Source organism: Coccidioides immitis, assembly GCF_000149335.2.
Source record: "Coccidioides immitis RS genomic scaffold supercont3.2, whole genome shotgun sequence".
Lineage (NCBI taxonomy): Eukaryota > Fungi > Ascomycota > Eurotiomycetes > Onygenales > Onygenaceae > Coccidioides > Coccidioides immitis.
Window position 1 is genome coordinate 3,238,337 of NW_004504309.1, and position 22,334 is coordinate 3,260,670.

A 22,334-nucleotide genomic window follows, 5' to 3' on the forward strand; every position below is an offset into this window, starting at 1 on the left:
TCGGCGCCGGCGACGACACGACATGCACTGCCTACGACTATCAGGCAAGCAGCTGGTCCCGCTCGGCTGGGTGGAGGTCGTCTCGGCCTGCGCCCCAGGCGTGGGAAATGCCGTATTCCTTGAAACCCCAATGCAAGGTAGCAAGCCCATTGTGGGTTTACGAACAATCGTCGCATCGCTCCATCCTATGTGAAGCCCTTCTTGCTGACATGTGACATTCCTCACCCTGCATAGACTTACTTAAAGGAAATACCGATTTGGACATGTTAAACACGGAAGACGTGCATGATACAATTCCGCCAAAAAGCGCCATGTTGGAGCATCGGTTTGCCGAATCGAGATTCCAATTGGCCGGGTGGACAAATACCCGCCAAATACCTCTCGACGGGCTGGCGGCTGACGACAGTTAGATCTACCCGAAAAGGGCTCCATTCGAAAGGTGGTAGCGTTTCTTTGCAAAGATGCGCAGCAAGGGTTGGCGAAGGAATTGGGGTTGCCCAATCCCTGGCGATGATCATGTTTGATCAACATCTAACTTCAGCGCAGAGAGCAAGTCCATCTATGATGGCCGGTAACTTAGTTATATCAAGTGAAAAAGCTTGAATGCGTGTTCCTCGTCTTCGGCAAATAAGTCGGTCTAATCCTTGAAACCTCATCCTCAGGCAATTCACAATCAAAAAACCGCGGATCAAAATATACCAGCTCCCCTCAGGATGTTTCGCGTTTCATCGGCACCCTTTCAGCGCCAGATGAATTCCATGCAAAATCTCGAAGCTCAATACCAGCCGCATTTAGCCTCACACAAAGGGCGTGCTGCAAAATCATTCGATCCTTTCTTTATCGCATTGCTTTATGGACTCTCACCATCCCCGTACGTTTTGCTAACACACTTCGAAGGTGCATGGCTCGTGAATGGCAAAAGGATCTCCATTTACCGCTGTGGTTCTTGATGATCGAAGGCACGATACCTCCTCCCTTTAACAAATAGGAGCTCACCATGAGCGGGTGGCTTACAGGGAACATATCGGATGTCAGCGATGGAAGGATGCACAGTTTTTCTCAAGAGACACGGATATTACCGGATTCACCCTTGTTAGCAAATCCGACTACATACCCCAGCATACACCGTGCTTCCATGCAGAAGAAGTGCACACGCAAGCTTTGATTCCCCGATAGGTACACCACCATGTGTTGAAGCGTTTCATCCTCGAAGTTCGAGGCACGGCGGATCTCAACCCGAAGACAGTTTCAGAAGGGGATGCGATATATATAAATACCTCTAATGGCTACCCTATACGCCTTCCATTGGCAATATCATCCCACAACTTATCCTCAGGTTTCTTGTCACATATCCATTGCAGGATGCATTTCACTTCTAGTTTGCTCGCCCTGGTGGCGCTAACCACTCAAGCTCTGGCCTTCCCTCTCAACAATTTGCCTAAAAGAGACACGGGTCTTGCTGTCAAGCTTTCTTCCATTGGTAATACCCGAGTGAAAGCAGTTATCACCAACACTGCGGATCATGAGATCTCGTTTCTAAAATTTAATACCTTTTTCGACTCCTCCGCAACTCGGAAGGTTAGCATAGCTAAGGATGGTATGAATATTTGGGCCCCTCTCTTATGACGACGTTTCCCCTAATATTTATTAACTTTAGGGTCGGTGGTCCCTTTTAACGGACTCTATCGCTACTACAATGCTGCAAAGCTTCCTAAGGAAGCTTTCAAGACATTGGCCCCAGGTGCCAGTGCTGAAGCCACATTCGACATTGCGGAGACATCTGATCTCTCCGCCGGAGGTTCTTTCAGCGTATTCTCTGACGGCATGATCCCCGTTGCGGACGGCAGCGGAACCACTCTTACGGGGGCTATCAAGTACTCCACCAACGAACTGAAAATGAATGTGGATGGTGCGCTAGCAGCTAAAGTACAAAGTGCCATCCCAAAACTTGAAAAGCGCACCAGAATCGACCCCGACTGCCCTGGAGAATATCGCAATGTCTTGACACAGGGCCTCCAGACTGCTGCTGGATATGCCAGTCGGGCAGCTGAGGCCGCGACAAATGGTGACCAGCTTGAAGAGTTCTTCAAGACAACTGACCAGCAGACCGCCCAAAACATTGCGCAGCGCTTCCAGGCTATTGCCCAGGAGTGTGGCTCCGACTCGCAAGGAAGCACCACTTATTTCTGCGACGATCGCTTCAACGGTTGTGAACAGGGTGTCATCGCCTACACAATTCCCGCTCAGAGTGTCGTTGTCAACTGTCCAGCTTACTGGGAGCTTCCACCCGTCGTAAACCAAGGCCTCGACCCCGATCATGGATATGTTGTTGTTCACGAATTTACCCATGCTACTAGCATCTTCAGCCCTGGTACTCAGGATCACGCGTACGGCTATGAGAACTGCATCCGTCTCAGCCCCGAGCAATGCATTAGCAATGCTGATAACTACTCACTCTACGCGGCCTGTAGGTTTTGCTCTACTCCTATTTTAGAATGTTTTAACGCTAATATACAAGCAGCTGTCTCCCGTGGCGGATAAATTTACAGCAAAGTTTCTCCTACCGGTGCTGCCCGTACCGGATTAAATAGTCTATTCGCGCGTGCGAATATGTATATAGTTACCTTGACGTTGTTGATGTTGAACATCGCAGCTTGCTTCTTACTTTCTTGCATTTATGCGTTTGTCCATCTATATTTCTTCAAACCGCTCCGTGCTTGCTCGATTCCATTGCTGGAACTCGAAATAACCTTCAAGAAGCTCGAAATGATCTTATTATTACTCCACGGAAAGTGAACCAGTTCGGCTAGTAACGTGTGCAAAGTAGCTGTCTTGCTCTTCTTTATTTAAATCATAGTTCAAAACACTCAACGAAGCTAAGACATGTTTTCGATGATCATAGTTTCGCGGCAGCTGCATGTTCATTTGCTCTCGACCATCAGGATTAAACCATCAATGTCATTCGCGGTTTCAGAGGAATCAATAGTCCTTAAATCCCTGACTTAATCTATACCCTTGTCATATACCCAAAGTTTCATGGTTCAAATCTCCGTTTATATTTCTCCGAAACAAATTCTGTTTCCAGCATTGACAGCCTCAATTTCACCCTGGCCCATGCCATCCTCGATCGCCCAGGGTTTCGAACCCATGCCCATTGCTTGGAGTCCTTCATCTCTCAGGGTAGACCAATCGACCGCACCTTCAAAACCTCGTTCACCAAGCCCCCCAGCGTCCGGGAAGTCCCACGGTGGAGAATAGGCCAAAGCTGCTTCTCTTTGTTTCTTAAGATACTCCGCATTCATTTCGCAGAGAGGTGCTGCAGGGATGTAAAGGACGCTTGAGTCGCCTTTCCCACGATGTTCTTTATCCACAGAGTGAAGGGCGTCACAATGCCACGCCACAAAGTCCCCTGGCTGTACCCGTGGCATTGGAACCATGGTAGTGGAAAGTTCTAAATGAGGGTGACTTGTCTTCGAAAATTCCTGGGCGGCCCCCGGTACCGCCCCGGGAAATGTTGAATCATTCAGTGGGCGTGAGGTTTCAGGGTCAAAGAACGGGCGAAGGATGGTATATGCCGTGCTATGCTTGAGCATTGGGCACACACTTAGCGTCCCTTCTCCAGGCCCAGTGTCTGACATGGCAAGCCAGCCCTGGAAAAATCTGAGCATCGAGCAAGCACCGGGCCCGCCGTATAAATCCATTTTTGCAGTGGCACGGTGTGCGGCATCAAAAGCATCATAATCTTCCCACGATCCCTGGAGTATTTTACGGTAGACCTTTGAATATTCCGGATCCTCCCAGCGCTCCAGAGACCCGCCATCAGCATGTGGCCCTAGAGTAAATTTTGCATCCCCAGGCTCTCGGATACGAAGCCTATCCGCATATGAAAGGGTATGTCGCATGGAAACCGGAGTAGATGGATCCGACGAATGCCATAGGCCTTGCAGAAAGCGCTGGGTCTCAAGCATGTTCGGATGAGAACGCGCTTCTACCTGTGACGGAGACCAATACAGCTCATAGACAACAGGCCAATCGGACGGGAACGCCTTTACCCTCGCCTTATTGGCCATTACATAGTCCATTGCCCGCTGTTTGAGCTCAAGTGCGAACGACCTTGGAAATACTCCGCGTATAACGACGGCTCCACGCCGGCGAATGTCTGAAAGCGTTTGGGCGGACAAATTTCCAGTTTTCAGGTCATTGAAATTCAGTGACGGAATAACCTAAGTGTTCATGTCAATCCCGCTCCCGTTTATTCACTCGAATGGCGAAGCCTTACCTTGTTCCCATTGGCGCGGATTTCTACAATCTCATTCTGCAAGCTTGAGAGGAGCCGGGACCAACTCTGCATCAATGGCTGAGGATTTTGCTCAAATAGATTTTGCTTGAGTTCCTGGAACCGCACATCAAGGGCTTCCGGCTTATAATCGGGTCTCAAGCTAGGAAAAACCGACGAGATGTCCCCAGCAGCTTTGGTAGGCTGGGCTGCTGTGGACGCCGCACGGCGAAGCGGCAGGAATCGAGAGATCCGGGCCAATGCCATAGTCTTTTGACGGCACACCGAGCGTTTTGATATGTTACCGGCTTGATATATCAGGTTTTCTTGACTTGAGCTCGTGGAGACAACCCTTCACGTCCAGGACGAGAGACGTTGGGAAAAGGAGTTCCATCACACGAGGTTTTGGGCGACCGCTGAAATAACAGGAAACTAAATACCTGGTGATCCGTGGAGCTGATGTGAGTTGATCTGGATCGAGGGCGATGGCTTTGACTCTCGGCTTTAACTTAATACTAAGACGTTCCCCCGCCCGCAGTTCCCGTGACCGTGGTTTCCTTGGTTCAGTTTGCGCCTCTCACATCAGAGTTGCACACCTGTTCGTGAAGGCAGGCAGAGCGAGAAAAGGGCAAATAGCTTATAATTTGATCTTGGGTTGCACCTTGTCGTCACACAACATGGCGCAGTCGGTCAGAGGGAAAACTGCGATTGTAACGGGGGCTGGTTCCGGTAATCTCAGAGGATTTCCAAAACCCGTCCATTGATGGCATTATTGCTAACAATGTACAAAGGCATTAACTTTTGCTTTGTCAAATTGCTCCTGGAACATGGATGCAACTGTGTGCTTGCAGATCTAGCATTGCGCCCAGAGGCCAAAGAACTTGTGCTGAAGTATTCAACGTCGGCTCCTCGAGCCATATTTCAGCCAACCGATGTCACCGATTGGTCCCAGTTGGAGACGATGTTTAAGGCTGCGGAGGAAGAATTTGGGGAAGTAGACATCGTCTGTCCCGGGGCAGGTGTCTATGAGCCAGTGCGTAGGCTGACATTAATTCCATTTTAACTTCTAATTCCCATGTCTTATGAATCAAGCCATTCTCAAGCTTCTGGTACCCTCCAGGGTCGAACGAAAGCCGCGATTCGCCTGCCGGGTCCAGGTATGCACAGCTTGATATCAACTTGGTCCACCCAATCCGCACAACACAGCTGGCGATTTCTAAGTTCGCAAACTCTAGGACACCAAAGTCTATAATTCATATATCAAGTATTGCAGGCCAGATAGGATCGTTGAGCACGCCCCTTTATTCAGCGACCAAGCACGCCATCAACGGCTTCGTGCGCTCGCTTGCAAAATTGGATAAGATCGGGATCCGAGTAGCCGCTGTTGCGCCGGGTTTCATCAAAACGCCCCTTTGGACAGAGAGCACCGATAAGATGCGGATGGTCGATGAGAGCAAGGATGAATGGGTGACCCCGGAAGACGTAGCATTGGTGATGCTGGCGCTGATCGAGCGGGACCAAATCAGTGAATCCATCCTTGCTGAGCCGAAGGGAGAAGGCGTGATGATTCCTATCAAAGGTGGTACTATCTTGGAGGTCTCGAAATCTGTACGCAAAGTCTCATCGTTCAATGATCCAGGCCCATTGGGAAGGCCGGGAAACTCGATGGGGGACCACAGAGCAGCGGAGGAGGGCTTTTTGGAATTGGTTCAGTCGGGGAGCTGGGGAGAAGCTGCAAAGAATTAGTGTTCCCATACTGAGATACTCATATTACCTTGGAGTTTAAGATAGCTAGACAGGTAGCCATGTAGCTATGTAACTCGTTACCCGGAGGCCTAGGGAGCGCTTGGATGCCGGATAGCAGCACTTCTGAGACATCCTTGTCACCACGGTGCATGTGCGACCACACCGTAGCCTCAGGGGGGTTCTTCGATAATGCCGCCAATCAAGTGACGGTGCTGCCAACAGGAGCTCAAAATCCTCGAGGTCGACTCTGTATTCGAAGCGGCTTTATTCCCAATACGTGTGCAAGCTCCGAGAAATGAATGATCCCCGTGCCCAGCGTTGGTGACCAGCTTCCCAGCGTTTCCATTGGCCCAAGCGCACCCGGACCAAAATCACCCTTCTTCGAACACCATTCGGATACAATTTTTAGCCTAAAAGAGGAAAAGGAAGAAACACAGAGAACAGTGAATCGCATCCAGTGACTCTTAAAAGCACCGCCAGCTTGAAGCCTTTCTTCTCCGTACGGCACCGGAAACGTCACCTCGTCACCGTCGCGCGCCAAAGCGTTGAAAGCGGACCGCTCCATGATGCCTTGGGCATAACCCGTGCTATCACAACCATCACCCAGCACGAAAGCACTTTTCTATCTGTGCAGGGGACAGCCGTCTGAACCAGAGAGCTAACTTGTAGCCATGGACAATGAAGCTGCAGTTGGAGGGGTTTTCGCGGGGAGCGTCCAAACCACTCGTTCCCGCCGGTACGGCTACCTTGCTATCGAATTCAAGCTGCGCATCCGAAAGCTAATGTGCAAATCCTTCGTTTAGGCGACATGTAGGAAAGCGAGATGTCGGCATTGCCGGTCAGGCAAGCTGGATTAGCAGCGTGATCAATCTGCTGAACACCAGTGAGTTCGAGGAAACTTCCACGTGCTCCATTACCACAAACGGTCGCTAACGCGTTCTAGTCGTCGGTGCTGGAGTCTTAGCGATGCCTCACGCCTTGTCACGGATGGGAATTACCCTGGGCGTGTTTGTGATTCTGTGGTCCGGATTGGTTGCTGGGTTCGGTCTCTATCTGCAGGCGAGATGTGCTGAATACCTGGAAAGAGGATCTGCTTCGTTTTTCGCATTATCCCAGATTACATACCCCAATGCGGCCGTCCTTTTCGATGCGGCCATTGCTATCAAATGCTTCGGTGTCGGCGTCAGCTATTTAATTATTATCGGCGACTTAATGCCAGGAGTTGTTGAGGGATTCATGGGAGACACGGGCATGGAATTTCTTTTAGACAGGCATTTCTGGGTGACGGCTTTTATGTACGCTTCTCCGAATCCAATAGCTATGGAAATTTATACTGACGAGCGTTTTATCATAGGTTGATCATTATCCCTATTTCTTTTTTGCGCCGGCTGGACTCGTTGAAATATACCAGCGTTGTCGCCTTGATTTCGATTGGCTACCTCGTTATTCTCGTCGTTGCGCATTTTATCAAAGGAGACACTATGGAGGGCAGGAGTCCCATTAGGGTAATTCAATGGGAAGGGATAATACCCGCCTTGAGTGTCTTTCCCGTTATTGTTTTTGCGTATACGTGTCATCAAAATGTAAGTCTAGATTCGCTTTTACCCGTTGACTATGATGGTAAGCAGGAGAACTCACCATATACTGTAATCTAATAGATGTTTTCTATTCTTAACGAACTTTCTAATAACAGTCATTTCCGGACCACCACCGTGGTCGCTGCAAGTATCGGAAGCGCCGCTGCAACTTACGTCCTCGTCGCAATCACAGGATATTTGTCCTTTGGCGATGCTATCCAAGGTAATATTGTGGGGATGTATGCTCCATCTTTATCTTCCAATATTGCTCGTGCCGCCATCGTCGTTTTGGTCATGTTCTCCTATCCTTTACAAGTCCATCCCTGTCGTGCATCCGTCGATGCAGTTCTGAAATGGCGCTGGAACTCAAAAGGATCATCCGGTTCTTCAAACGTGTCGCCGCATCGTAATCCGCTTTTACCTCGTTCAGATAGACAGCCTGAGGAAATGGGCGACACTCGTTTTGCTGCCATTACAACCGTTATCATTGTTCTGAGTTATATCGTCGCTATGACGGTTTCTTCCCTTGAAGCCGTCCTTGCTTACGTTGGCAGCACCGGAAGCACGAGCATCAGCTTCATCCTTCCTGGCCTCTTCTACTACAAGATATCGTCTCCAGAATCCGCTCTTCATCAACGAATCATGAAAGAGGATGATGAGGCCGGTGCTGACGGCTTTTCGGATGATTCTGCCGATGAAGAAATCATGGGCAGCGGCCTCCTCGGCGGAAGCGGGCTTCTCTCTTCCAGCGGTATTCTGCGCCGGCGTCGAAGACACTGGAAACGGGGTCTTCTCCGTAAGCTCAGCTTGGCTCTAGCAGTGTACGGAATCGTGGTGATGGTTGTTTGCCTGGTTACGAATACATTTTTCTTGGCAACAAATGGGTCCTAAGAAACAATAATCGCCCCGCTGGTCCTCATTATCTACATTATTTCGTTTACGGGGCAGCCGGCTTTTCACAACGGACGGCAGACAATGCGATTTTAACCAACCGGAGTCATTTGCTTTGAATTGGCACAGTTTAGGCGCATTATCCCGGGTTTTGGGCTTGAAATGGACCTCTGATTTTGCTCACAAACGCTGTCCATCAAGCTGAGCTTGAGAGTATACTCTTCGATACCCTTGACCGGATTACTTTTACTTCGTCGACTAAACACTTATCATTTATCCCATTTATTACAGACACAATCCCTAAACTTACCCGGTTCTCCAGGGCCATTTCTACATTTTTATACACTCCCAGTCTATTCCCTTTCTGCTGAGTGTAAATACAGATATACTTTTCCCGATTTGGTGGAGTTGAGATTTAGCGGCTTGTATGGAGTACACGTTATTGCATTTTCTGATAGTAAACGTTCAAGTACCTTTTGGCTAGTTCAACATTGTTTTTTCGTTGGGTATTATTGGTAGTGAAACGAAATATGAAATTATATTGAAGTACTACTTGAGTGGCGACGAGAACAGTCGAATATAATGCCTAATGAATAAGGAAAAATTGGAAACTGGAAAACTGATGCCGAAAACTAAGGCAACCAAGCAAAAATTCTGCAGCCACTGGGCGAAGTTGTGCTTTCGATTGTTCAAGAGAGTAGAAATACAGAGGGAACGAGATGCTCGGTCTACAAAGGAAAGAAAACATAACTCTCGTCAATTTCTGAGTCATACGCTGCGCCGTGTTTTACACGTTCCGGCGGTTTAGTTGTTGCTCTGGCTATTGAGGATCCTCAGGATAGCCAAGAACAAGTTGATAACATCCAAGTAGAGTGAGATGGATGCGGCAATCTCCTCCTCAACATGATGATGTCGCATAACCAGCTGGGTATCGACGAGGATGTACGCACTGAAGATCAGGGCTGCAATTGAGCCGTAAATCAATTCCATCTTGCTTCCCATCGGGAAAAACATAGTCATAAACCCGAATAGGATCAAAAACCATAGAGCAAAGAATAGGTACGGTATCCAGCTGGTAAAATCATATTTGGTCTGGCAGGCGAAGAGCGTTAGAGCCAGGAAGAGGCCGAGGGTGAGAACGAGCGCTTGGATGACTATTCTCGAATTGTAGAAAGAGGTCACAACGCTGACGGCGTATCCTTCAAGGAGGGTGAAAATGCTGAGGAATAGGAGATTGCTTGGATAGCTCTTGCGTTTCCAGTATGTGAGGAGCATGAATACGAGCGCACCAATAATAGAGACGAACATCATCCAAGCGTTGGATTGGACCCATGTCCGGTAGGTATCGTTGAAGAAAGAGACGGCGCTAAGGCCAGCGGTGACGAGGAGCTGGACGGTCCTGCAGGAAGAATACCGATTAGAAATGCATGAGAACGCATAGTAGAATCCAGAAATACTCTACTCACAAGATAGAATAGACCTTGCGGATAAACTGCATTCGGATAGGAAGAGTAGCTTCAGCCACTGAGCCGCCGAACTGTCCAAAAAGCGTGTTAGAGCTGTGTCACTTTGTTATCCGCAGACTGGCAGAGTTAGCCGTACCTTGAAGTCATCGGGAACATTATCATCCTCACCCCGCGGCGCACCCATCATCGGATCCGAAGCTTGCTGGTAGGATGGAGGGGACTGAGTGTAGCGCTGCTCCTCCAGCGAATCCCGCTGGGGAGCAGGCATATATCGAGTGTTGGCTGCCATTTCTTCTGGGAGCTGCTGTTTAGATAGAAAAGCAGAGATACTGCTGGCAAAGGAAAAAGAAGCGAGCACTCCGGAGGTTGCCTTCGAATTCGATCGATGCAGAGGCGATAAGGCGTTGAGTTAGCCCATCGCGATGAAGCCGGCCAAGCCTGTGGCGCAGCTAGGGCGTCACATGATGTCATCGCTCCCTCCCCAAATTTGGGAGATCATCACAAACAACGGAAGAGGTCTTGATAATAAGTACATTTCCATGAGAACCTTCAACTACGGCAATGTTTGCCAAACTATTTGAGAGAAAATCATTTATACAAGCAACAGGAATAGTTACAGATTGAAAGCCGGCTGTGTTTGCCCGTCCATGATACCCCTCTCCTAGAGTGCCATGCAACCCCCCGGTTTTGTGGCATCCTTCCCACCGTATCTATTGTATGAATCAGTCCACCACAGCAGATTCCTCTTCCTCTTCGTCCTTCTTGCACAATGATCTTAATTCGAACAAAATTTCGTTGACACTCCGCTGCACCGGCTTGATTTGTGGGTGGTCATCGCCGCTTGCATCTCGGCCCATGGTGATGACCCCCCATTTAGCCCTCAAGCTCGCATTCCACCCTTGAGGCTTTGGTTCTCGCTTTGCAAACTTGGCTTTCATATAGTTGACCAATTTGTCGGAATGTGGCTCAAGATATCGGATCGACACGATGCCGTAGTAGTCGCAAAATCTGATATTTGCACGTGGATTACCTGGCACGTCATCTTGGACAAACACAGGGAATGAAGCCGTATAGGTCACGTTTTCAGCGTCGCCATTACCAGCGAGAGTGGTTGCTCCGGGAAGAAGATCGAGGTTTGCCTTGCATAACACTTCGTTCTTGGTAGCCCAAAAGGGGTGCGCATCCTTGTAAACCATGATGTACGCGAGGGCATCCTGGTCGTCTTTTGCGGCGTTGAGAGCCCCACTCTTTCTTAATAAGTTGGTACCGCGGTCATCTTCTCGATGGTAGCCGAAATGCGCTTCAATGTCGGACACATGGTATGTAACCGTGTTGTTCCCAGGCTCTTGGTCCCCCAGAGTCCGTTTACGGAGCGCCGGTGGGATGTATCTGTCTGCCATGGGTTTCATCCTGGTAGAGCAATGCTGCGGATAGTTTTGTCTGTCTAAGAGGCTGCTTGTAGGCAAGCTCTGAGAGAAGGATTCAAAGCTTGTGATATAGGAAGAACATAAGTGTAAATGCAAAGGAGATCAACAAAGGTTGGACTCTGGCTCAAGCAAGGATATGCTAGACCTTTGTTTAAATGAGCAGGATTCACGATATGGTTGTAAGGAAACCGTCAAAACATAGGCGTAGTTTGAGAGCTGGCAAAGACGACAAACACGCAGTCGACGAGGTAATCGCCACGACATTCTTTGCTATGTAATCAAGCTTCACAAGGTCTCAGTGAATATATTGACTGAAAGATTCTGGCTTCTGACATGATGTTTTGATTTCATCAAAAGTTGCCAGAAAGTGATCTAGATGTTACGTGACGGACTGTCACTGTGCCTCCATGATGAAATATATTAATCATACTGATTAAGACATGGCTTTAAGGGAAATAAATTCGCCCACATAGACATACATCTATTCGGCCCCGAAGGTTCCCCTTCAGTAGACAAGACCAGGTTTTGATTGACTACGGGAAGGCATCCATGGTAGGCATTTTAGCAAAACATCGTTATATCGTTATGCTGGCGGAGAAGTATCCTCTTTGCTAAGATGACATAAAATACATGTTGCTGATGGGTATTTATGGTTTAGCTCCTTGTTCCATGCGAAACCCAGTGACCAAGTAGTCCGCTCCATGTCGCCTGCCCCAGTACCCCAACTCGCCAGAGCGCCATCCAAATCAAAATACTGAGGGAAAAAAAAAAAAAAAAACTGCCTGTCGCAAATGCTACGCCTTCCGGCTATGCGTCTAGGAATAGAGAGAGTGCCTGTCGCTCAAAGAAGAACTCAGATGAAGCGTGATGCTTTAGATCACAGCTGCTCTTCAACATCGGTGCTGGAATCATTATCTTCATGTGAGTAGTCCACGGCATCAGAGTCGCTGCCGCCAAAGATATCATCATCCTCCTCCCCGTTGTCGCTGTCTATCCAGAAGTCTTCGTCCACGACTTCGGCTTTCTCGGGCTTGGAGATAGAAGTCTCATGGGTCGGCATGACAAAGCCTTTAGGGATATCGCGCTTAGACTTCTCCACATCATCTCTAACCTTTTGCTTGTACTTCTCAGGGTTGTCCCGGAGCATAACACTGGCGTTGACATTCGCGGCGGAGTTGATTTCGGCGTCGTCGAGCAGCGAAAGGATGGAAATCAAGACTGATTCGACGCGTTGGGCAGGCGACCAACGTTCTGCGGCAGACTCGCCAGACATTTCGTCTTCCCCGGGAGAATGAAGGATAGAAATGCAAAGCTCGCCATTGTCATATATATTTGGATGGAATAGCGGACGGATGAATTTGAAACCTATCATTCGAAGTAATGTTAGCCTCCGCCGAACAGGAACCGCATATCTTCGCAAATAAATTGATGTTAAGAGAGACATTGGTAATGTTTAGCCTTGGGAATTTTGCCAGTACTCACTTGGAGGAGAATAAGGGTAGTTGTTGGGGAAGGTCATACGACCTTTGAAATAGCCCCCATAGTAAAGAGAGTCCGGATTCAAGACAATGAGTGCAATATTCCAGTTGAAAATGTCCTCGTTTTTCAACTATCCCGAACCGTTAGTTCCTATGGCTAGGGATTCTTGGGGGTGGATATCCCGAAAGGCAGCTTAATTCACTCGAATCAAGACCAAAAAAGAGAAAATAATGAAAACACACCTCGACATCAACCCACTTCTCCTTTGACAGGGCCTTGTACTCGTTGAGCAGGATCCGTTGAGCCATCGGGATCCAAGTCCGCACAAAGCTTCAGCTCTGAAGAGTGAGTAACGAGTGGCGACGGGGAGGCGGGGAGGCGGGACAGAGAAATGAAAACAAATCCCGAGGTCACCGGCAAACCAAAAAGGACTTGGGGTCTGCTCAGTGTACAGAGTAAGGAGAAGAAGAAAAAGAAAACGAAGGAGACAGAAGCAAGCAGGGAGGGAAAGAGAAGAGGATCATGGCGAGAGTTTCATATTTAAAGTTGTGTTCGAGAAGGTTTCTGCCACTCACAGTGACGGAATGCGCTTCATTCACCGCCATTCACACGCAGGAAGCACCAATGAGAGCGCAATCCTTGCTTTATTTCCCCCTTGCCTGGTGGGACTATGATGCTATTTTGGGCTTCCGATCTCACCCATACAGGCGCCAGTTCCTCCGCCCTCAATGCATATACCGGCACGATAAAGAGGCTAAAGACTTATGACGACCATCAAGAAGTTCCCTCCTTTCGCACCTTGTCCAAAGAATGAGCTAGATGGAAGCCCTCTGTGTCCAATGAATTCAGGATGCCCAAGCAATGGGGTGCCCTAACCCCATTAGTCAATCGGGCTTTTCTGGCTCAGGATACTGAGCATGAAAGGTTAGCCCTGATATGCGTTTCTGGGGTTGTAGCTACGTACGATTCAAAGGTTAGAGAGGGCCAGAACCTCCCAGCCTGGAAGCTCTTTACCTGCTTTACCCAAAAGCGCCCGCAAAGGTTCACCACACTTCTTCAGCTGAGCATGTGTGTCAAGCGCTATGCCTCCGGCGTTTCCGGGACTATCTCAGGGAGCTGTCTTTTCAGTCTAACTCCTTGAGCACATCTCCGTTTAACCAAATCTTGGAAAAGGCTACCCCAGTACTCCGTGTGCTAGCGCTGACTCCCAGAATTTCTGCCTTTTCGACTGATGTCGCGATGTGTTGTATGGATGTGGCTCGATATAGCCACTTGCAAGATAAACTGGAGGAACAAGGCATGCCAACCATGAAGTTTGCCGGCCTTGATGTCCGATAAAAATCTCGAGCAGATGAATAATAGAAGAAGACCAAAGAAAGTTCGAGCACATGTCAGCATGCATAATCTGGCATTTTGTTTGCAAGTACTCCGTAGTCTACTGCCAAAAAGGGCGCTGAAGCACAAATACCGGGTTAGGATGCGGAAAGGCCAGCACACTCTCCCTGGAGCATGCACGAGGAATTAATTCCCTTTCTTTCTTTCTTTCTTTCTTTTTTTTTTCCCGGTCCATCAATGTCAAGCAACGACCTGACAGCATCGTGACCTGGATGAATTTCCGAGGCTCTCTTGATGCGTTTGTATGTACATCTTGAGCTCATCCTCCAATTGCTGTACCAAAGGTGTAGAACTGATGAAGGTTTTGGGAATAACATAACGATGATTGCTGTAATTATAGTGCGTGAGCGAGTCATTTCGGGGCGGATATTTCCCTGAATTCCATGGGTCTCAACTCTATGTCGTGCGTAATCCACACAGTTGAGCTAGCTCCAAATCCCCGTTTTCCTACGACTTGATACCTGTCTTTGAATATTTCTCCCATCCTAGCACGATAATAGCGGGAAGCAACGTAATTAGTGGTAGTCTCTTCTTCAGTTTTCTGCCTTACGGGTATCCAGATGAAGTTGGGATTGGAGAAGTTGAGTGGCTCCCATATCCGTCCAACCTGCGACAAAACCCGTAGAAGCGAAGACAATATGCTTGAGACAAGGTACAACCGGTTAATCTCACGGACGTGAGAAGGTAGAACAAATTTAATCAATATTATGTATTAGCAAAGATGATGCGAATAATAAGAATACAGAAAGACCAAATGATGCCTCTATTTCCTCATAAATTGCGCCAATACCCCGACTGTATCATCGGCGGTAACTTTTCACAACCTCGCGCGGTTGCTGGTGCATTATTAGTTACTCATCCATATTGCGTATCATTTGATTAAAGCTCGGGTTGGACACCAGACTCATCGCTGCCACATCCTTGTATAAAGCCCCAGAGTTCCTACGTGCTCTACATAAGCCATATTCTGAGCGGCTTTAACAACTCGTTAGGATCAGTCTGAGTCATATCTTTCGAAGTCCATCACATCTCATTGTTTTAGTAGTGAGATTCTTTTGCTAGTGCTTCTTACTGCGCTTTGGATGAACATTGTATAGAGGTGAAGTGTTTTTGTTGCTCAATCCTGAGCATCCACCGTGCCACGCCTTATCAAAGAGATAGAGTAGCAAATATAGACACAAAATCTGCAGAAACTTGATAAAGCACTGACCCAGAGGGGTTCAGAGAAGAAAGTTCTTAAAATAAAAGAAAACTATCTGGTTTATTCGCCCTGAAGAGCTGGCCAGAAGGAGAGGCCTAGGACCCCCTTCACCTAAGAACAGGTATGAGCATTGATAGCTTGTTGGCATCCAAATGTGGTGGCTATAGTAGAATGATATTTGCGAGGAGCGCGTTCAGGGTTGCATGGATGGAGAAGTGATGTTATCTGACGTAAAACAACGTGTTGCCTGCCATGTGTAACAACAGGCGTCAAACAGTGTTAAAAATAGCAGCTCTTGAGGAGTCACATCGCCCAAGTATAGAGAACATAAGGAAAATCTTGGGCTCCTCAGTCAATGGCAAACAACTCGAATGAAAATGCCCCAGGAGAGGGGGTGCAAGTGGACAACCTTTTCTGTTATAGAACTCTGTAAGGTGACATTCAGATATTCTGTTCGAAGGCGGTTTCGTATTCCCCAGGCGGTGGTGGGTGCGCCCTCCATCTATCCTTGCGTTACTTGACATCTTGGTCATAGCCCCAATTACTCACCAGATTGTTCGGAATGGAGGAAGGATTCCGATTCTTTTAACCCCAGGAAAATAACCCCTTAAAGGATGAGAACTCTTGACTCTTTAAGATTGGGATAAGTCATGGGTGCGTTCACAACCGTATATGAGGTGTATAGGCGGGCTTCACATATAACTATGTCAGCTGGGGGCGCTTCGACATTTGATAGGGTGCGATAAAGGAGTTCGTACGGAGTACGGAGCACCGGGATCATAGCATCTTGTCAAGTGCTGCACCAACCCTAAAGATGCTGAACTGCATTCCCGGCTACAGAATCCAGCAGTCGCTCTGAGTCATGGCTGATTTCCTATCAACACGACCTTCCTCACAGAGATACTGCTCTTTTTTTTCCTTCGTATTTGAGACACGGTGGAGCTCCAAGCGTGGGAGCTGTGCAGGTCGGGATTAATGAGTCAAAACCCACCGCGATGCACCGCTAAAACTAACTTCAACCTTCCAAGAAACCCACAGGGCCCAGCTTAACACCAGTGAATTGCTTTTTCCTCCTTCTTTTCTCCTTCATCATCTAGCTAGGCCTGCAGAACAAGCAATCTCCAGCTCTTCCTTTTCACACATCGATTCCCCGTCTTCTCCTGTTCCATTCACATATTCACAGCTTCGATCTCCGCGCGCACTTAGCATATGATAGGGCCCGGCACATATCGGCATCATACCCACAACATTTTCCCGTCGTTCCTGTCGGCTCTGCGCAGACAGTAATGCCAAACCCATATCTCTTGTAATTTTACCTTGGCTGGATTTTTTTATTCCGTATTCTGATGTGTTATTATCAATCCTAATCTCCGGGCTGGTTGGGAAAGGCGATATTGGTTTAATCTGTGTCCTTTGTTGCGACGGTGCAACGAGGGTACGAGCTAGCGACAATGCTACAAGAATGTGACGGCCCTATATGGGTCGTCGATGATATAACCAGGTGTTTTCAAGAAAAGTAAGTGGGATATACCGCTTGTGCGCATATTTTCGTCCCCGTTGGAGTTGAGGGAGAGTCATTAATACCAATGGTCGTAGGTACCTGAACCTCATTTTCCCGCTGGCATCCTGTACCATATCTCTCCTGTTTATCGCTATACGCTTCCTTAGGGATAGGCTTTCTGCGCGGAAAATAAAGCACTACAGGCCAATTCCAACAGATGTCCCTACCCGCAATGGAATGGTGAGAGAAGAATTAGCAGATGCGGAAGACGATGAAGAAAGCGACCTGATGCTTCACAAGGCGATGAGCAGGACTACGGATGCAGCTTTGGATCTGGATGCGCCGCGAGGCAAACTGCTGCTGATAATAATAGAAATACTCGCAGTAGCTGGGCAGGTCGCGGTTAACGCATGTGCCATCTCGAACCTCAAAGAACCGATTATTCCGTCTGTGGCTCGTCTGTCGGCTTGGATATACATTTTTCTATTGGTCGCTACGAGGTTAATCCTGTCACTCCACGAACGCCCTTCGGTTACCAATCTCTGGAATCATACCGCCGCACTTTACGGCCTTCAATGGCTTTTCATAGTCTTCATTTTTCGCTCGGTAATCGTCCACCCGGAAAGGCATCATGATAATTTATTTGTGATAGCCGATTTTTCGTTGTCTTCGTTCCTTTTCTTCCTGGCAGTGTCTACTAGGAAAGGCAACAGAGCAGTCCTCATTCAACATGGCGAAGACCTGATTCCCCCCAAAGACCAGTTTGCGAGTCTTTTGTCTCTCATGAGTTTCTCGTGGATGGATTCTCTGATTTGGCAGGGATACAAGAAGGCCATGGAAATGCCAGATGTTTGGAATCTGAGGCCAAGCTATCAAGCTGCTGCTGTGATCATGGACTTCCGCCGAACGCGGACTGCATCCAAGTTGGCATGGAGCCTCTTTCGTTACTTCGACCGCACACTGTTGATCCAAGGAATTTGGACAATTTTCGCTGGCTTGTTCACCTTTCTACCCACCTGGCTGTTGAAGCTCATATTGGAATATGTGGAGGATCCTTCTTCTGTGCCGCGTAATGCAGCTTGGTTCTATGTTATGCTGATGTTTTTTTGTGGGATCATACAAGCTGTTGGTGATGGTCAAGCACTATGGCTAGGTCGAAAGCTTAGTGTCAAATTTCGGGCTATTATTATCGGCGAGCTATATGCCAAAGCCCTGCGAAGAAAGGCTGGTGCCTCCTTACCCGCCCCCGTAGATGGAGAAGAAGGCAATTCCAAGAAAAAGAGCAAGGTGTCAAAGAAGAAGAAGAATAAGAAAGTTGACGATGATGACGAAGTGGAGCTTTTTGGGGATGAGAAGTCCGAATACCCTGCCAATATTGGTAAAATCATCAACCTCATGGCCATCGACTCCTTCAAAGTCAGTGAAATTTCCGCATACTTACATTTTCTCTGGGCAAGTGTACCGGTTCAGATTATTGTTGCAATATTCCTGCTCTACAGGCTTCTAGGCTCTAGCTCTTTCGCCGGTATTGCCCTGATGCTTCTCATCGCTCCGTTTAACATGTTCATTGCCTCTCAGTTTCGACATGTCCAGAACAGCATTTTGGCTGCGACAGACTCGAGGATACACGCAACCAATGAGGCATTGCAAAATATTCGCATTATCAAGTATTTCGCATGGGAACAGCGATTTGAAGATATCATTAATGAGAAACGACGGGTCGAGTTGAAGAATCTTCGCAGGCGATATATATTGTGGGCTGTTGCTGCAACGGTCTGGTATGGCACACCGTATATCATCACTTTTGCTACTTTCTTTATCTATACAGTCATTGAAGGAAAGAGGCTGGTGCCGTCAATTGCTTTCCCCGCCCTTTCACTGTTTTCGCTTCTTCGAGTCCCCCTGGATCGATTGGCAGACATGGCAGCCCATGTACTTGAATCCAAGGTCTCTATTGATCGTGTTGATCAGTTTTTAAGTGAGGAAGAGACAGAAAAGTATTGTCAACTGCGCCGTACATGCCACAGCGAGCCGTCGAAGATCGCTCTCGAGAATGCAACTCTCTCGTGGGGCTCTAGAAATAGTGCGAAGGTGGCGGATGGCAATGGTGCGACTCCGGATGCATTCCGTCTCATCAACGTCAACGTATCGTTCCAGGTCGGGAAGTTCAATGTTATTTCCGGACCGACTGGTTCTGGCAAGACATCTATGTTGATGGCACTCTTGGGTGAAATGAGACTCGTGGAAGGGGCAGTCTATCTTCCCGGTGGAACCAGTGACCGAGTAGATCTACCCATCGATCCAGTTACAGGTCTTACCGAAAGTGTGGCGTACTGTGCTCAAGAAGCCTGGCTTGTTAATGCCACCATTCAGGATAACATTTTATTTGCCCTGCCTTACGATGACGGCCGATATAACGCTGTGATCAAGGCTTGCGGGCTGGAAAGGGACTTGGAGATCCTTGACGCTGGTGATCAGACTTTGGTTGGCGAGAAGGGCATCAGCCTCTCGGGAGGACAGAAGCAGCGAATCTCCTTAGCCCGAGCTATGTACAGCAATGCTCGACATCTTCTTCTTGACGACTGCCTAAGCGCCGTGGATTCACACACTGCCAAGCATATTTTTCAACAGGCCCTGATGGGGCCATTAATGATGGGTCGTACCTGTATCCTAGTCACGCATAATGTGTCATTGGTGTTGTCACGGTGTGACTATCTGGTTGTCCTTGATAACGGGCGGGTTGTGTCTCAAGGCTCTCCACAAGACGTTGTCTCGTCCGGTGCTCTTGGCAAAGAATTTCTTCAGTCCCGACCTCCATCTCGAAGTCAGTCCCAAGCAGTCTCCGAGGCACAGTCTCGTGCGGAAGAAGCGAGCATTGAGGAACAAGAAAATACGCGCGAAACCAACAATAAGCCAAGCGATGAGAACGAAACCAATGGAGCGGCAAAGAAACCAAAGAAGTCTGGGGTTATCACGGAAGAAGAGAAAATCACAGGCAGTGTCCCGCTCTCAACTATCTTCATGTACCTGCGAGCTATGGGTCCGTGGTATTTCTGGGCCATCGCAATAACTGCCTTTTTTTGCCAGCAGTTTGGCTCTCTCGCTCCCAATATATGGATTAGGAACTGGGCGAACGCATACAAATCTACTACCGATGAGAATGAAAACCGGGGTTTCACGAACCTTCATGTCACCACGCTCAGTAACGCCAACATTCCACGGCCCTACTGGTGGCCATCATCAATGATGAAATCCACTAGTGAGGTCTCATTCAGCGTGAACGTCGATGTTGTGTACTATCTTACCGTCTACGCCCTCCTAGCGGTCATCTACATCATTGTCTCCCTCTTCCGAGAATTAGTACTCTTCTGGGGTTCTCTACATGCATCCTGGAAAATACATGGATGGCTACTACGCGCGGTCGCGCACGCAAAGTTCAGATTTTTTGATTCAACGCCTCTGGGTCGCATTATGAACCGCTTCTCCAAGGACATTGAAGCGATTGACCAAGAGGTTGCTCCTACTGCAATTGGCATGATCCATTGCATGGCTTCTGTCTTGATGATTGTTGTGTTGATATCTGTTATTACACCTGGCTTCCTGATTGCCGGAGTGTTCATCACATTACTGTACTGCGCGCTTGGGTCTCTTTATCTTTTCTCTTCCCGTGATCTAAAGCGGTTAGAATCCATACAACGCAGCCCTCTATACCAACAATTTGGGGAGACTCTGAACGGCGTAGTTACGATCCGAGCGTATGGTGACGGCGCCCGATTTATTTTGGATAATCATCGCCTCATCAACAAATATAACCGACCGTATCTTTATCTATGGGCAAGCAATCGATGGTTATCTTTCCGGGTTGAACTTATAGGAGCCATAGTATCGTTTTTCTCCGCTGTGTTTATCTTACTTAATGTTGGTCGCATAGATGCCGGAGCTGCAGGTTTGTCGTTGACATATGCCATCACCTTTACCGAAAATATCCTGTGGCTGGTTCGGCTGTATGCGGAAAATCAGCAAAATATGAACTCTGTTGAACGGGTGGAAGAATATCTCAGGGTTGAACAGGAGGCACGAGCTATTGTCCCAGATAATAGGCCTCCACGTAACTGGCCGAGCAAGGGAGCAGTGAAATTCGTTGAATATTCGACTCGCTATCGGCCCGATCTCGATCTCGTTTTGAAGCGTGTCAGTTTCTCTGTGCAGCCTGGCGAAAGAGTGGGTATTGTCGGAAGAACTGGTGCTGGAAAAAGCTCCTTGGCTCTTGCGCTCTTCCGTGGCCTTGAGGCTGAGAATGGTAAGATCATTATCGACGACGTTGACATTGGCTTGATCGGCCTTCAGGACCTTCGAGAGGCCATCACGATCGTTCCTCAGGATCCAACTCTTTTCACTGGTACAATACGCAGCAACCTCGATCCGTTCGGAGTCTTCACAGATGAGGAGATCTTTACGGCCCTTCGACGAGTTCATCTCATCGGTGCCGCCAGCTCTGCCCAGCAATCTGATGTGGAATCTCTGGTTCAGGCTACTCGGAGCTCCATCACGTTATTGGAGAGTGAGCTCATGGATTCGGACACGGATATTTCATCCAATGCCCGCTTCCGCGACAATAAAAACCTCTTCCTAAATCTCTCATCTCCAGTCACGGAATCTGGCTCCAACCTTTCTCAAGGTCAACGACAACTCCTATGCCTTGCGAGAGCCCTCCTCAAATCTCCCAAGGTTCTCATGATGGATGAAGCGACAGCATCCATTGACTACGCAACCGATACCAAAATCCAGGACACGCTCCGAGAATTGAAGGACAATACGATCATCACCATTGCGCATCGACTGCAAACAATTATCGATTATGATAAGGTTCTGGTCCTGGACCATGGCGAGGTGATTGAGTTCGATGGGCCATGGCAACTGATCAACAAAGAGGGCGGTGTGTTCAGGAGTATGTGCGAAAATAGCGGGAACATGGAATCACTGATTGAAGGCGCAAAAAAGGCTTGGGAGCAGAAGAGACTAGTTGACGACTCGTGAAGATCTGTTTGTTGACCATTGTGCCTCTTTGGCGTCTGTTTCTTTCTTTCTTTGCTTCAGAAAAAAGCCCTGGGAGTTGCTCTGGTTGAATGGGTTAAATTTTTTTTTTTTTCCCCCCCACCACATCGCGCATGCATTTTGAATACTTCATAGCCAGGTTTAAAGATAGAAATCAAACAAATCCTGATTCATTGATTGCGCGTTGCCTTCTTCATACTGGGCCATTTCCGGATGTGATAATGCCCCGAAAGGCATAAGCGACCCCATGCGGTTCCCTTTGCAATTCCTAGGTTGAACTTTGAACGAAGCCAAAGTTCCCCTTCATCTTGCCTCCGCAA

The 22,334-nt window shown here is 48.2% G+C and overlaps 8 protein-coding genes across 8 annotated transcripts; 4 read left to right on the forward strand and 4 right to left on the reverse strand.

Moving 5' to 3' along the window:
• Positions 1-639: 639 nt before the first annotated feature.
• On the forward strand, positions 640-2,541 carry CIMG_11800 (metalloproteinase 5; the record flags this gene model as incomplete). The annotated part of the gene is made up of 3 exons (XM_001242785.2): positions 640-1,597; positions 1,658-2,467; positions 2,522-2,541. The coding sequence occupies exons 1-3, from the start codon at positions 1,363-1,365 to the stop codon at positions 2,539-2,541; spliced, it is 1,065 nt and encodes a 354-aa protein (XP_001242786.2). The 5' UTR covers positions 640-1,362.
• Positions 2,542-2,751: 210 nt separating this feature from the next.
• Positions 2,752-4,709, reverse strand: CIMG_06683 (uncharacterized protein). Its single transcript, XM_001242786.2, has 2 exons — positions 4,280-4,709; positions 2,752-4,223 (listed from the first exon to the last, which is right to left on the reverse strand). Exons 1-2 carry the CDS (start codon positions 4,541-4,543, stop codon positions 3,054-3,056), a joined length of 1,434 nt encoding a protein of 477 aa, XP_001242787.1. The 5' UTR covers positions 4,544-4,709; the 3' UTR covers positions 2,752-3,053.
• Positions 4,710-4,953: 244 nt separating this feature from the next.
• On the forward strand, positions 4,954-6,139 carry CIMG_06684 (NAD-dependent 15-hydroxyprostaglandin dehydrogenase; the record flags this gene model as incomplete). Its single annotated transcript, XM_001242787.2, has 3 exons — positions 4,954-5,005; positions 5,068-5,309; positions 5,369-6,139. The coding sequence occupies 3 exons, from the start codon at positions 4,954-4,956 to the stop codon at positions 6,020-6,022; spliced, it is 948 nt and encodes a 315-aa protein (XP_001242788.1). The 3' UTR covers positions 6,023-6,139.
• Positions 6,140-6,693: 554 nt separating this feature from the next.
• CIMG_06685 (amino acid transporter) lies at positions 6,694-9,868 on the forward strand (the record flags this gene model as incomplete). Its single annotated transcript, XM_001242788.2, has 5 exons — positions 6,694-6,758; positions 6,826-6,905; positions 6,966-7,317; positions 7,377-7,605; positions 7,681-9,868. The coding sequence occupies 5 exons, from the start codon at positions 6,694-6,696 to the stop codon at positions 8,488-8,490; spliced, it is 1,536 nt and encodes a 511-aa protein (XP_001242789.1). The 3' UTR covers positions 8,491-9,868.
• On the reverse strand, positions 7,950-10,354 carry CIMG_06686 (bax Inhibitor family protein). Its single transcript, XM_001242789.2, has 3 exons — positions 10,093-10,354; positions 9,957-10,027; positions 7,950-9,889 (listed from the first exon to the last, which is right to left on the reverse strand). The coding sequence occupies exons 1-3, from the start codon at positions 10,243-10,245 to the stop codon at positions 9,295-9,297; spliced, it is 819 nt and encodes a 272-aa protein (XP_001242790.1). The 5' UTR covers positions 10,246-10,354; the 3' UTR covers positions 7,950-9,294.
• Positions 10,355-10,678: 324 nt separating this feature from the next.
• CIMG_06687 (uncharacterized protein) lies at positions 10,679-11,356 on the reverse strand (the record flags this gene model as incomplete). Its single annotated transcript, XM_001242790.1, has 1 exon — positions 10,679-11,356. The coding sequence occupies one exon, from the start codon at positions 11,354-11,356 to the stop codon at positions 10,679-10,681; it is 678 nt and encodes a 225-aa protein (XP_001242791.1).
• A 579-nt stretch (positions 11,357-11,935) lies between these two features.
• CIMG_06688 (ubiquitin conjugating enzyme) lies at positions 11,936-13,342 on the reverse strand. The gene is made up of 3 exons (XM_001242791.2): positions 13,105-13,342; positions 12,866-12,992; positions 11,936-12,748 (listed from the first exon to the last, which is right to left on the reverse strand). Exons 1-3 carry the CDS (start codon positions 13,168-13,170, stop codon positions 12,261-12,263), a joined length of 681 nt encoding a protein of 226 aa, XP_001242792.2. The 5' UTR covers positions 13,171-13,342; the 3' UTR covers positions 11,936-12,260.
• A 3,257-nt stretch (positions 13,343-16,599) lies between these two features.
• Positions 16,600-22,209, forward strand: CIMG_06690 (ATP-dependent bile acid permease). The gene is made up of 2 exons (XM_001242793.2): positions 16,600-16,974; positions 17,055-22,209. Exons 1-2 carry the CDS (start codon positions 16,910-16,912, stop codon positions 21,994-21,996), a joined length of 5,007 nt encoding a protein of 1,668 aa, XP_001242794.1. The 5' UTR covers positions 16,600-16,909; the 3' UTR covers positions 21,997-22,209.
• Positions 22,210-22,334: the final 125 nt, after the last annotated feature.